We start from the raw sequence: 14,916 nt of genomic DNA, 5'->3' as shown, positions 1-14,916 counted from the left end.
GTGTTGATTTGTCCGGATCGGTGGGAGCGTAGAGCCCACGATTGGATTATACATCGGGATCCCGAGTCACCACATGGGACCCGATGGGCCAGCGTCGAGGTGCGAAGACCTTGGCGGCTCCCAACCCTAGTCGCGACGCGGCTAAGTGGGGGAGAGTTTTTCCAGTCGTGGAATTGAGAATGGATTTTTATATTACTTGTTATTTTTGGGTTTGTGATGAGGGCGAAGCCCATTGTCGCTCTTAGGAGGCGAGTCTCTCACAACAATTTGGATTTTCTTAGAAAATTGATTTGATATTGATTTGTGATGAATTTATGTTTCAAAAGTTCTTTAAAAAAATGTATTTTTGCTAGAATTACGGTATTTTCGGAAAAGTTGGAAAAGTTATTTGAAAAAAAGTTGGTATTTATATACTTTTATATATCTTGTATTTGAGTATTTGAAATTATTAAGCCACTACTGACCAATCGAATGTCTCTGTAATCTGCGGGAGCAAGACCCTAGATTGCACTGTTCAAGTTTAGAGCTAGTCGGGGTTAAGTCCAAGAGCTGCGATGGGTCCCATACTTTTCTTTATATTTGTTGGTATCGTGATCTTGTAGCGGTTGTACCCACAAATTTGAGTTATTATATTTGTTGTATTTATGTATTTGAATCCTACAGTTGGTGTAAAGTTGTAAATTGTAATTTGTAAGCCTGGTTTGGTTTCTGAGAGGTGTCAGGTTTCCAGTTAAAAAGGAATTTTTAACTGATGGGTGCCACATTTACCTCGGTAGAAGGGGTGGGTGTGACAGGTTGCCTGGAATAGAATCACCAGACCCCGCGAAATGGGAGATTGGGGAATCCTCAACCTTCAGGAATTTAATAAAGCTTTACTTGGGAAGTGGTGGTGGAAATTATCTTGTAATCCTGACAGTAGTTGGGCTAAAATCATTCATTATAATTACTCAATTGGTAGCCCAAATGGAATCCTGTTCCACAACCCACCTAGAAACAAATCTTTCTTTTGGGCAGGAGTGAACTCTATTTTACTTCCCTTCCGATCCTGTATACACAAAATCATCAGAAATGGCTCAAACACATCCCGTTGGCATGATGAACTATTGCTCAAAGACCTCTGGCCAATACTTTTTTCGGAATGTACATCTCCTTGGATAAATATTAGACAATTCATCCAACTTATTAATTGTCCAGAGGTTCTCTTCTACTCTGCTCCCTCAGACATGCTATCCTATCTTTTAGAGATCATTCCAGATTGCTCTCATAGTCAGGAAGATTTCTATTCCTGGGCATTGGAAAAAAGTGGAAAATTCACTGTCAAATCATTTTATAAATTCCTCATTGATGGTGGAATGCGTAGCCCACTTTATTCTCAATTCTGGAAAACCCGCTGTCCTAGCAAAATAACTCTTTTCTGCTGGCTCGCTGGGGAAGATAAAATTCTCACTCTCACAAATCTCTTCAAAAGAGGGTGCAACACTCAAAGCTCCACAGACACCTGTGTTCTATGTCACAAAGCTTCAGAAAATGTTAACCATCTTTTTCTTGAATGTGATTTCTCCAATCGTCTCTGGGGTTTTTTTTCACAGGTCCTTGGTATCAACCTTTCTCCACATTCAATTCCCACTCTTTGGACTTCTTGGATTCCATCTCTTATCCCACAACACCGAACCCTCTGGGATCTTATTTCCCGTGCAATCTTGTGGAATATCTGGATTGAACGAAACACTCGTATTTTCCATTTGACTGCTTTACCGGTTTACAATATTTTTATTAAAACTGCTAATATGCTCCTCTCTTGGTTCTCGATTACAGGAGATAGTCAGCAACCAGTCCTTACTGAAGCTTCACTGAAAATCAAGCGCTCTCTTAACTTCTACAGCGCTAGAGACTCAAACCCTGTTGGAGAATCGGACTCTGACCATGCGCAGGAGTAGTTGCTCCTTTTGATGGCTTGGACAGGCCTGAGGGACCAGACGGTGCCTTCCTCCTTCCTTGCTCCTTCTCTCCTTTTTTTTTTTTCCCTGTTGTTTCTAGTTCCTCTCTTCACTTCTGGTGAGAGATTTTATCTTGTACTCTCTGTCTCTTTTTTTCAATAAAGCTGTGGTTTATCCACATTTATTTCAAAAAAAAAATATATTAGTTAGGGACCAACGGGTGAGGAGCCCAGCGGGTACCCCGGGTCCTCTCGTATTGGGGAGACGCGAGTTCGATTCCCATGAACCGCGCTCCCCCCTTTCGAGAGGGTGAAGACGTGGCGGCGATACTCCTGCCCCACGTACGCCCCTGAGGGTTGCTGCTTGTCACCCTACCTCAAAAATATATATATATATATATATATATATATATATTAGTTAGGGGTAAACACAACAACAGATTCATAATGGCAAATTAATGTCCACTGATAGAGAAATTAAAGAAATGCCACCATAGAATGACATTGGAAGAGAAGAGTATTTTATCAGGCTGATCAAAGAGCATTTGGCTTAACTGGTGCCTGGAGCGCAATGGCGAGGGTTCTACAAGGGACACTGTGGTAGCATCCCAGTGTGAAGAATATTGAGGAGTGAGCGGAGATGAATGAGGATGATTATGCGGGTGATCGTGCCTAGAGTTTGGATACAAATGAAAGGATTCGAATCCGATTGTTTATTTTAAGAATTCTTTCCTCTCAATCAATTTTTTATTTATAAGTTTTAAAGTATAAAGTATGCCATGTTATCATTAAAATAATCCATATTAGTATCCCACATATGATAAAAGTAACAAACTTTGCACTTTGGATTAAAATTTCCTAATGAAAATAATAGACGGAGTCAAACGATACAAATTAGAATAGAAAGACTAAAAAAATAGAGCGGGACATCCAGAGGAACCATGTTTAGAATTATATCTTAAACATATTATTAGAAATACTTTCTACAAATTAATACAATAAACATTAATGAGGCAGAATTGTTCATTAGTCCCTAGTCATTAGTATTAAATTAGGAATTAATTTTAATTGAGTGATGGTGATCAATAGTATTGGGGCACTATCATCAGTGATTTTGATGGTAAAAGAGTAAAAGTCCATAGACTTGCTTGTCTGTTTCAAGCCGGATGCTCGTTGCCGCCCTTCAAAATTTTCAAATCTCTACACAAGAACAACAGTTATACATTGAACTTAAAACCCATGCAAGCATATATATATATCCAAAACACCTGACGGACAATCCCATATAAAACGGCAATAATGTTCTCCTTCCGGACTTCCCAATTTCTCTAATGTTTCATTTGTGTGTGTGTGTGTGTATAAGTACTTCAATAACAATGGCAATGCAACCCACCAACACACCAATGGCCATTGCCAAGATGAACTCTTTGTTCTCCTTACTCTTCATTTCATTCCTCTTATTGGGTTCTCAAAGCTATGGAGAAGAGAGAAAGGTGAGTAAAATAAGACATCGTCTTTTCTTTGATCATGAGAGAAATCAAATACTAACTCTCCATCATTTATTACAAAAAAATTTTGATGCGTAGGTTTATATTGTTTACATGGGAGGACATACATCAGAAGGTGTATCATCATCATCGCTATCTTCTCATCTTGGAATGCTTAAGAAAGTACTACCAAGGTTGAGATCCTCTTTAGCTTTTCAGAAGAAGAAAAATCAATACTGCATTAATTTATTTACAAATGCTTATCATTCGCCGATTATTTCAGTGGTGTTAGCGCGACGGATAAGCTCGTATACAATTATGGCAGAAGTTTTAAGGGGTTTGCAGCAAGGCTGACCGACGATGAAGTCAAAAAATTTTCAGGTTATATTCACTATCCAGTACATACATACATACATACACGCATACATATATAAAATGTAATTTTGAATGAGTGACACAATGTAATGGCAGAGATGGGTGAGGTGGTATCTGTTCTTCCAAACACCAAGCTCAAGCTTCACACTACTAGATCATGGGACTTTATTGGTCTCACTCAGAACAGGACGCTGAGGCTTCCTACTGAAAGTGATGTCATTGTTGGTGTTCTAGATACAGGTAAGAATGTTTGATTAATTCCAAATCCATCTTCAGTTTTGATACCATGTTAAATGAAATCTTGATTTAATATGTAGGAATTTGGCCTGAGTCGGAGAGTTTTAGTGATTCTGGGATGAGTCCTCCACCGTCGAAATGGAAAGGCAAATGTCAAACAGGAGGAACAAACTTCACTTGCAACAAGTAAATTTTAGTAAAATTTTGGCTTTCGTTAGAAAATTTTTAGAAATATATAATTTATGGAATCAAAATTTCGAGTTCTCAACCTTTATCTGGGTGGAGAATGAAATACGAACTCTCTTGTTGCAGAGGAGGTATTACAGTAAACTTACTGACAATGATAAATAACACTACCATTAAATACTCTGAAATTTCAAATACAGCTAATGAGCTCTTTTAAAAAAATACCGCTAATGAGTTGTGATTTGCAGTAAACTCATCGGAGCGAGATACTACAACAGTGAGAATGATCCTTCAGAAATCAAATCTCCAAGAGACGTAGAAGGCCATGGAACTCACACCTCCTCCACGGCAGCCGGCCGCCCGGTTGGTGATGCAAGCTACTTTGGCCTCGCCGAAGGTATAGCAAGAGGAGCGGTTCCGGAAGCCAGGATAGCAATGTACAAAGTCTGTTGGCTATCAGGTTGCTGGTCGGCCGACATTCTCGCTGCTTTCGATGATGCCATAGCCGATGGGGTCGACATTATTTCTGTCTCACTGGGAAGTGACTTCCCTTCGCAATACTTTGAGGATCCGATAGCAATCGGATCATACCATGCTATGAAGAAAGGTATCCTCACCTCCAACTCCGCAGGGAATGGCGGCCCTTTCCCTATCAGTGTATCAAACTATGCTCCGTGGAGTCTGACAGTAGCCGCTAGCAGCATCGATAGAAAGTTCGTCTCCAATGTCGTTCTCGGAAACGGCAACACTTACATTGTGAGAGCAAAGAAGTTTCACATTATAGTAGACCAATTTTTAATATCAAATCCTAACATAGTTGAGCATCCTCTTGTTATCGGCAGGGAATTTCAATCAACAACTTCAACATGGGAAATTCCGTGTATCCTTTGATTTACGGAGGGCAAGCAGTGAATGTGTCGGCCGGGAGTACAGAGCTTATATCAAGCTATTGCATCGATGGATCCATGAACACGGAGAAGATAGAAGGAAACCTTGTTTTATGTAACTATGGCGATGGAGACGAAACGATATATAATGCAAAAGGGTTGGGTATGATCATGAGTGTTGATGATAATCTCCAAGATGTTGCCTTCAGTTTCATGTTCCCGGTCACCATTATAACTACTGACGATGCCAGAGAGATCCTTGCCTACATTAAGAGTACTAGGTAAGTTAGTACTAAATACTAATAGCATTCAGTCAGTTCTCTTACTTAAAATTGAACTCAAACAGAACATATTCTTGTTTGCAGCAACCCTGTTGCAGTGATCAAAGTTAGTGATGAGTGGTCTGATCCGTTGGCTCCGACAGTAGTTTCTTTCTCTTCTAGAGGTCCGAATCCGATTACTCCTGATATTCTCAAGGTATGGTATATTTATGTGAAAATAAAAGATTGGATTTACCAATTTTTTTTTTTATCAAATCTTAGTGACTAATATTGTATGGGCAGCCGGATTTAACTGCTCCTGGAGTTGATATTATTGCATCTTGGTCGCCGATGGCTAGCCCCACCGGATACGAAGAAGACAAAAGGAGTGTTAATTTTAATATTATCTCCGGCACATCCATGTCTTGCCCTCATGTTACCGGAGCCGCTGCTTATGTGAAATCCTTCCATCCTAATTGGTCACCTGCTGCCATTAAGTCTGCTCTCATGACTACAGGTATATTGTCGAGACAATAAATACACAAAACTCATACTTATATATTCAAATCGATATTTGTTTAATTTATTTCTGTTCATAGCCATTCCTATGGACCCAAGGAAGAATGAGGATGCAGAGTTTGCTTATGGCTCCGGCCATATCAATCCTGTGCAAGCTGTAGATCCAGGTCTTGTCTATGATGCATCTGCTCAAGACTACATTACATTTCTCTGTGCACAAGGATACAACACAACCACACTCCGTCAAGTCACTGGTGATAACAGCACTTGTAATGGCATTGGTCTCGGTAAAGCTTGGAATCTAAACTACCCTTCATTTGCTCTCTCGGTTCCGGACGGTGGCTATGCAACCGGATCCTTCTACAGAACTGTTACAAATGTAGGACCCCCAAACTCGACATACAATGCCATTGTCTTCTCACCAGCAAACCTTACAATCTCCGTCGTGCCATCGACTCTGACATTCTCGCAAGTTGGAGAAAAGAAATCATTTGTTGTGAAGGTGAACGGTGGCAGGTTGTTCCAACAACCAATAATGTCTGCATGCATTACATGGTTTGATGGAAAGCACAGTGTGAGAAGTCCTCTAGTTGTGTACACAACAATCTTGCCTTTTGATATGGATACTGATGTAACTGCATTGAGTTCTCTTGGCCGTCCCAATTTAGCTCACAAAAAGAAGGGAAGAATTGGAGGAAACTAACTTCAAGGATTTGATCATGAGAAAGGACAAGATCTCTTTATTATTCAATTGAATAAAATGTAACCGAGCTTGGCTTGGTGGATATTTATCTGTGTTCGATTATCGTATTTCAAAGTGTGGACTTGTTTAATTTATCAACATTAATGTAGCATCTCAAAGTCATCTTTTTAATGATTTCTTTTTTTTTTTTTCCACTTTGCTTTTATCATCACTACGCTTGCAATTCTTTGCATCTCCAAATCCATCATAATTGAATGAGTACATATACTTTGTTGTTCACCTTAGTTTTCATTTTCATCTGTGAAATGCATGAACATGAAGGCCATGATCAATGTGAAGAGTGATCATCACTCTATAATTGGCAACCTTATTCTTTTCACTGAGCTTGAATCTAAAGAAGTTGAGAAGAACAGCAGCAAAGATCTTCATTTGCCTGTAAGCAAAGTCTTTTCCCAAGCAAATCCTTGGTCCACCCTACATAACAAAGACACAAAATAAGAAAAAAAAAATATTAATAACTCCAATATATATTTATACTTTTTAACTTAATTTTTACATGTTCTCACTTGAAATGCAGTAAATTTGAATGGACTTTCAGGCTGGGAAACCCCATCACAATCCAATCATCTTTCTGGCCTAAAAACATCTGCATCATCCCCCCACAAATACTTCATTCTCCCCATTGCGTAAGGCTTGGTAAAAAACAATGTCACCCTTGTTTACACTAAACCCATTAGGAAGAATATCAGCAGAAAAACATACTTTGGAGTCCTGAAACACAATAGTTTCAATAAGTATTCGAAATTGATCATTGTTATATATATATATGCATGAAGGTAGTGCATCTTGCTAAGGACTTCATCAGTTATGCTCTGTGAAAATTCAGAAAAGTTCGCCTTTTCCCCTGCTTCTGTTGCATCTTTAATATCTTGATAGACTCTCTCTGTTGGAGATTGTTGATCAGATCCCAATGAACACACCACTGCAGCTCCAGCTCTTCTCCAGCATTCCAGGCTTTGGTGCGCGTCTCTTCTCCAGGATTCCAGGCTTTGATGCGCATCATCAGGACTCAACCAAACTGAATACATTTGTTTGTATTGCATCTAGGGATGCTTAAACTTATATGTAATTGTGTTTGTTTGTAATGTTTGGTTAATTTGAATGTTCTCTAGCTATGTAGTGTGCGACCATGATAGTCGGTCTGCTAGGTGTTTGTATAAATGCCTGATGCTTAATCAAATGAAAAGCAGTGAATTATTGAGTGTGAAATACATCAGACTTCTTTCTCATTCATTCTGTTATCAGTGTATGATTAAGTTGTGATACAATTGTGTGAGGTTCGAGTGTCAATTCCAAAAATTCACATCCATCTCAAGTGTGTTGGCTGCTTATTCTTGCTCTCGATCCAAACAGTGGTATCAGAGATAGTTATTAAATTCAGGCAAGGATGTCTAGCTCCTCTTCAGCTAAAGATTCTGAAGTTCCTTATTTCAAAGGTGAAAACTACAACCTTTGGGCATTGATGATGAAAACCATGTTTAGATCAAAGGATCTATGGAAACTAGTGGAGAAGGGATTCAGTGAAGAAGGAGATGCTACTACAATCAATGATAGCCTCAAAAAGGATGCCAAAGCCATGTATTTAATCCAGCGAGCACTCGATGCAAGGATACTGGTAAGGATCTCTGAAGCTAAGACAGCCAAGGAAGCATGGGACACTATAAAGACTGAGTTCCAGGGAGACTCAGACAACTCCACTATGCAACTTCATGCTCTTCAAAGAGAGTTTGATGTCATCAAAATGAAGCATGGTGAGAGTGTTCAGGACTTCGTGAGCAGGGTATTAGACATAGTCTACCAAATTAGAGTCTTGAAGCAAGACCTCCCTCAGAAGGCTGTAGTATCCAAAATACTTAGAAGTTTGACTCCCAAGTTCTCACAGGCCGTTCACTCAATCATAGAAGCGAAGGATTTGAATACAATATCAGTTGAGCAATTGAGCAGCTCACTGAAAAATCATGAAACTATATTAAATATTGAAGCAAATCAACATGAAGGAGATAAGGCATTGTATGCAGGCAGAGGAGGTGCTCACACTTCTGAGCATTCAAACAGAGGGAGAGGCAGAGGCCGAGGCTTCTCTCCCAGAGGAAGGGGACGCGGGCGCGGCAGGAGTAGTGACCCAGCTCGCACTGAACCAGGTTTCTCTGCAGAAATTAATAAATCCCATAAGGGAGTACAATGCTTTGTTTGTAAGAAATTTGGACATGTAAAATCCCAATGTTGGTATAGAAACAGGGAAGCGAACGTTGTGAAAGAAGAAAAGCCAAAGGAAGGAGAAGAAGTGGCTTTTATGGCAATCTCAGAAGAATTAATACGAAGTGGAGGACTGTGGTTAATTGACAGCGGTTGTTCCAACCACATGTCAGGGGAGAAAGGTCTGTTCCAGAACATGACCACCACACCAAGCCATTCCATTAGAATTGGAGACGGAAATGCACTCAAAGTTGAAGGCATTGGCAAGGTGACTCTCTATTCAAGCAGAGGTAAGACCACTACCTTGAACGATGTCCAGTATGTGCCAAATTTAACTCATAACCTTTTGAGTGTCGGTCAAATGATGAATGCTGGGTTTGACATTGAGTTCACTAGAGGAATCTGTAATATCAAGGAGACTGAAACCAAGGCACAGGTCGCTCAGGTGGCCATGACTCCAAACAGGCTGTTTCCTCTACAAGCTAATGACGTTGATTGTGCAAACTTAGCACAAGGAGAAGATGTAGCCTCTGATCTCTGGCATAAGAGGTATGGGCATATAAACATAAAATACCTGAAACAAATATCAGAACAGGGTCTGGTGTTTGGCTTACCGAAGATCACAAGTGTGAATTCTTGTGAAGCATGCTCACAAGGGAAGCAAGCTCGCTCTGTGTTTCCCAAAGGCCAAGCAAAGCGAGCATCAGCACCATTAGAATTAATCCATGGCGACCTTGTAGGCCCAATCAGAGCAACATCCATCGGAGGTAACTCATACTTTCTCCTTCTAACTGACGATTACTCCAGATATAGTTGGGTATACTTTATGCAGCGAAAATCAGAGACATTTCACCTCTTCAAACAGTTCAAACTTTTGGTGGAGAAGCAGTTCTCATCCCAAGTCAAAGTCTTGCGCACTGATCGTGGAGGCGAGTTTATATCTAATGAATTTGAAGCTTTCTGCAAGCTCGCCGGAGTACACCACCAACTCTCTGCTCCTCAAACCCCCCAGCAAAATGGCGTCGCCGAACGCAAGAACAGAACAGTGACGGAGATGGCTCGTACCATGCTGAAAGAGAAGAAGATGCCATTAGAGTATTGGGCAGAGGCCGTGGCAACGGCGGTTCACATCCTCAATCGCTCTACAACATCGGCGGTGAAGCTACGAACTCCGTTTGAAGCTTTGACCGGTGAGAATCCCTCTGTTGACCATTTCAAGGTGTTTGGCTGTTTGGTCTACGCCTTCGTTGACCCGATGCAGCGGACCAAGTTTGACGCCAAGTCACGACCCGGTGTGTTGATTGGATACTGCGATCGTTCGAAGGCCTATCAGATCATTGATCCTGATTCGAAGCGCGTACAGGTTAGCAAGGATATCCGGTTCTTTGAAGAAAAGAGCTGGGATTGGTCCAGCTGTGCTGACTCAGCTGCCTCAACTTATGCACCAGCACGTGAGGAGCGAGTGACATCTCTTAACAGAGAAAAGAATCTATCTCAACCTTTCGATCAGACTAATGAACGGGCTGATTCACATCATCAGTTCTCTTCTAATTTCAGAGAAGAAGAAGCAGTGGCTGGAGAAGACGGTGGCGCTCCGACGAGGTACACAAATCTCAGTGATCTCTATAACTCTTGCTCTCTAGCCCTTTCTGGAGAGGACCCTTCATCTTACGAAGAAGCTGCAAGGAGTGAGGAGTGGATTACGGCCATGAAGGAGGAGATGAACGCCATAACAAAGAATCAAACATGGCATCTAACTGCTCTTCCAGAAGGAAAGAAAGCAATAGGACTGAAGTGGATCTTCAAGTCAAAATTCAATCCAGATGGCTCACTATTAAAAAGAAAAGCTCGTATCGTGGCTAAAGGCTACTCGCAGCGAGAGGGAATTGATTTCGAAGAAGTTTTCTCTCCAGTCGCTCGAATGGAGACTGTGCGACTGTTCTTATCCATAGGAGCACAAAAGGAATGGAGAATCTATCAACTTGATGTAAAATCCGCATTTCTAAATGGAGATCTCATGGAAGAGGTATACGTCATGCAACCGGAGGGGTTCGCTGTAAGCGAGAAGAAGGAAGATGTGTATCATCTTCATAAATCTCTATATGGATTACGTCAAGCACCCAGGGCTTGGTATAGTCGTATTGACACTCATTTTTCACAATTGGGTTTCACTCGAAGTAACAATGAACCCACTGTATACTCCAAGATGCAAGGTAATTCTGATGTTCTCTTACTTTGCTTATATGTTGATGATATTTTATACATGGGGTCTTCAAAGGAGTCTTTGATTGAGTTCAAAGAAAATATGTTGAAAACTTTTGAGATGACTGACATGGGACCGATGAGGTTCTTTCTCGGGTTGGAGGTGATACAGAGGAAAGGATATGTTTTCATATCACAAAAGAAGTATGCTGGGGATCTATTGCTCAGGTCAGGGATGGAAAATTGCAGGGAAGTGGATACCCCAATGAATTCAAATGAAAAACTCTGTCTTCAGGACAATTCTGAGAAAACAGATCCACAAAGATATAGGAAATTAGTTGGTGCTCTGCTCTACCTCACCCACTCACGACCCGATATTATGTTTGCTGTTTCAATGGTTGCTCGGTTTATGCATTCACCGAGTGCACATCATTTAGGGGCAGTAAAGCGAATCCTTCGTTATGTTAAAGGAACAATCGGCTTTGGGATTCATTACAAGAAGGGAGAAAATTTCAGGTTGTTGGGATACTCTGACAGTGACTGGGGAGGATCTCAAGACGACCGAAAAAGCACCTCAGGGTGGGTATTTTCACTTGGGTCTGGAGTTATAGCTTGGTGTTCGAAGAAGCAGTCAATCACTGCTCTTTCAAGCACTTAAGCAGAGTACATTTCATTGACAGCTGCCGCATGCGAGGTTGTGTGGCTTCGTCGTCTACTAGAAGATCTAAATGAGAAGCAGGAGGACTCAAGTGTGATTCTCTGTGATAATTCATCAGCACTCTCTATCGCCAGGAATCCTATACACCATGGGCGAACAAAACACATTGATACCCGTTTTCATTTTATTCGGGACCTTATAAAGAGTGGCTTAATTAATGTGAAGCATTGTGGTACTGATGATCAGTTGGCTGATGTATTTACTAAAGCCTTGTCAAGAATCAAGTTCAGCTCATTCACAGAGAAGCTAGGAGTTGGAGAATTATCTGATCAAGGGGAGTATGTTGGAGATTGTTGATCAGATCCCAATGAACACACCACTGCAGCTCCAGCTCTTCTCCAGCATTCCAGGCTTTGGTGCGCGTCTCTTCTCCAGGATTCCAGGCTTTGATGCGCATCATCAGGACTCAACCAAACTGAATGCATTTGTTTGTATTGCATCTAGGGATGCTTAAACTTATATGTAATTGTGTTTGTTTGTAATGTTTGGTTAATTTGAATGTTCTCTAGCTATGTACTGTGCGACCATGATAGTTGGTCTGCTAGGTGTTTGTATAAATGCCTGATGCTTAATCAAATAAAAAGCAGTGAATTATTGAGTGTGAAATACATCAGACTTCTTTATCATTCATTCTGTTATCAGTGTATGATTAAGTTGTGATACAATTGTGTGAGGTTCGAGTGTCAATTCCAAAAATTCACATCCATCTCAAGTGTGCTGGCTGCTTATTCTTGCTCTCGATCCAAACACTCTCTTGTACTAATGGATGTTTGCAGAGCATGTAGATGAACCAAGATAGTGCTCCTGCTGTTGTATCATTTCCAGCTATGAGAAAATTTAGTATGATGTCTCTTAGGTACTTGTCTGTCATGTTATCAGGATCCTTGTTTCTTTCCTCTAAAAATCTTGACAGTAAGTCTTGTTCTTTCATCTGCATTAGGAATAATTAAAACCAATAACTTGTTTCATAACATATTTGAGTATAGTTCAGTGACCGAAAGTGACCGGATTTTAAACTGACCTAAACTTTTTGTTGGTAATCTAACATTTGCTTCATCTTGGTGTGAATCAAGCGATACACAAAGTCATCAACAACTTTAATGTTTTCCTTGAGTTTTGCCTCAGATCCAATGTTGAGAAACCTCTTGATCTTCCAAAAAAGATTGAAGTACCGAAGCAAGATGAATTTGCTTGAATTATCGAATGCTTTCGCGAACCGACTCCCTTCGCTTTGTCCTTCAAGACTGTTTAACTCTAATCCAAACCCAATTTCAAAAATTGAGTCCATTGTTGCTCTCATGAACAATTCCTTTAAATGCATAAATACATAAATACATAGATACAAATATTATTTTGTTGATCTGAAAAAATGTACTCTACAAAACAATAATATATTGAAACAGTTTTCACTTTTTTTAAGAAAAGGAGCCTTATTTATTAGAAAAAAAAAACAAGCAAAGAAATACAAAGGACTAGATCAAACTAAGAGTTCTAAAGGACAAAACCAGTATTACAAAAGCCCTTCATAATCCAATAGGGTAAATCGCGACCCTGAAAATACAAAGAAGGGGCATGCAAATTGGCGCCATGTGAAGCCAAACGAATTGCCGGAGAGGACCACCATTTAGGATTTTCATGAATGCTAGGACTGCCCGCATCGATCAAGCATTGCTTAACATCAGGAACCCATAAGTTAACTTGCCAGTTTTTCACTTTGACATCGCAATGAAATGTTAAGTACTATCAAATAATTCACCTGAATGTCCATTGACTGAATGGAATTAGCTCCTAGACAAACAATGGCAACAAGTTTTGATGCATTTTTTTGAAAAATTTTGTTACTAAATTCCTGCAAATTCTTCTTCGTAAACTCATAGCTAGCAAGCTTTCTCTGATGTAGCCATTTTTCACCATCAATCGTACAAATTTCATCTCCAAACAGTTCTTTTATATTCTCATAATTGTAATCCCCCTACAAACACAAAATTTAATCTCTTATATATATATATATATATGAATGAATGAATGTGTATGTGTATATAAGATTTGGATTTGAACATATGATACCTTGCCGTAATTCTTGAAATTGTTACGAAGAATATACTCGATATTAGTCGGATCGGTTGTGTAGATTTGATTGCGGATGGGATCAAGAAGCTGAAAAGTTTTGTAGATGAGAGAGAGCTTGGTTTAGTAATGGTAAAGCCTCCTTATGTAGAAGATCTGATGGAAAAGAGTGGTGGTAATGGGTGGGTACTTCTTCTTGACACTTATGTTAGAATTTTCATCAAAACTTAATTATAACATCTATGTCGTACTATCATATGCGAAAACAGGATCACATGCCTTCAGCAATAGCAAATTGTAAAAGACGACGAGAGTCTTTAAATCCACTCTTGAAGAAATCAAAGGCTTTTCAATCTATCCCGTTCTCTACATCGATGGGTCTGGGTATTCTCGAGAATGTTAGATTGGGGACCCTTAGTGTTGTACTATATATAATTCTTACCATCAAAGGATTAACTCCACTCAAAGTTTAATTAGATCATCATAGACCACTTTATGCAGTTTGAATTCAAATTGGATTAATACCATCATGAAGTTAATTTAGAATAGAATTCAAACTAACATTCTCCTACTTGGTCCAACTTTATCATAGGTAACTTAATATCTATTCACATTAACCCATAAATCCGCATGTCTACATCAAAAAACATAAATTACACGATCATAGCAATAAGTCATCATTATAAATTGAGTATTACCCTTCCATGCATTATGATGTAATCTCTCTCTTTAATGCAAACCTATATATGACATTTTATTATAATGAATAAGCTAGATGCTTATTTGGGTCCAACGCATAAATAAATATGTATATACAGGGACGGGACCAAGGGGGGCTAGAAGGGGCTTCAGTCCCCCTCGGCATCGGCAAGGTTTTTTTTTGTTTGGCCAGAAAATATAGAAGTTATAGAACCATGCAAACCAGCCCCTCCTCCGGCTATGCCTGCCCCGTATGGATGGCAACGAGTCGGGTCGGGTGCGGGTATTACCATACCCGTACCCATACTCGATACCAAGCTAGTATACCCGAACATAGGGATGGCAACGGGTAGGGTATGGGTAGGGTATGCCAAAACCCTTACC

At 40.0% G+C, this 14,916-nt stretch overlaps 1 protein-coding gene and 1 pseudogene across 1 annotated transcript; one reads left to right on the top strand and one right to left on the bottom strand.

Moving 5' to 3' along the window:
- Positions 1–3,338: 3,338 nt before the first annotated feature.
- LOC120263487 (subtilisin-like protease SBT4.3) lies at positions 3,339–6,761 on the top strand. Its single transcript, XM_039271445.1, has 10 exons — positions 3,339–3,429; positions 3,523–3,617; positions 3,707–3,804; positions 3,895–4,038; positions 4,116–4,221; positions 4,470–4,977; positions 5,064–5,389; positions 5,474–5,585; positions 5,672–5,885; positions 5,968–6,761. The coding sequence occupies exons 1-10, from the start codon at positions 3,340–3,342 to the stop codon at positions 6,588–6,590; spliced, it is 2,316 nt and encodes a 771-aa protein (XP_039127379.1). The 5' UTR covers position 3,339; the 3' UTR covers positions 6,591–6,761.
- A 34-nt stretch (positions 6,762–6,795) lies between these two features.
- On the bottom strand, positions 6,796–14,465 carry LOC120262525 (annotated as a pseudogene).
- Positions 14,466–14,916: the final 451 nt, after the last annotated feature.

The sequence above is a fragment of the Dioscorea cayenensis genome, chromosome 1 (assembly GCF_009730915.1).
Source record: "Dioscorea cayenensis subsp. rotundata cultivar TDr96_F1 chromosome 1, TDr96_F1_v2_PseudoChromosome.rev07_lg8_w22 25.fasta, whole genome shotgun sequence".
Taxonomy (NCBI): domain Eukaryota; kingdom Viridiplantae; phylum Streptophyta; class Magnoliopsida; order Dioscoreales; family Dioscoreaceae; genus Dioscorea; species Dioscorea cayenensis.
The sequence above is the reverse complement of the archived record's forward strand: the minus strand, read 5'-3'. Positions and strand labels throughout refer to the sequence as shown.

Coding starts and splice junctions, on each gene's coding strand:
- LOC120263487 (XM_039271445.1), top strand. CDS start 3,340: ATGGCCATTGCCAAGATGAACTCTTTGTTCTCCTTACTCTTCATTTCA. Junction 3,430..3,522: donor GCTATGGAGAAGAGAGAAAG/GTGAGTAAAATA, acceptor TTTGATGCGTAG/GTTTATATTGTTTACATGGG. Junction 3,805..3,894: donor TGAAGTCAAAAAATTTTCAG/GTTATATTCACT, acceptor ATGTAATGGCAG/AGATGGGTGAGGTGGTATCT.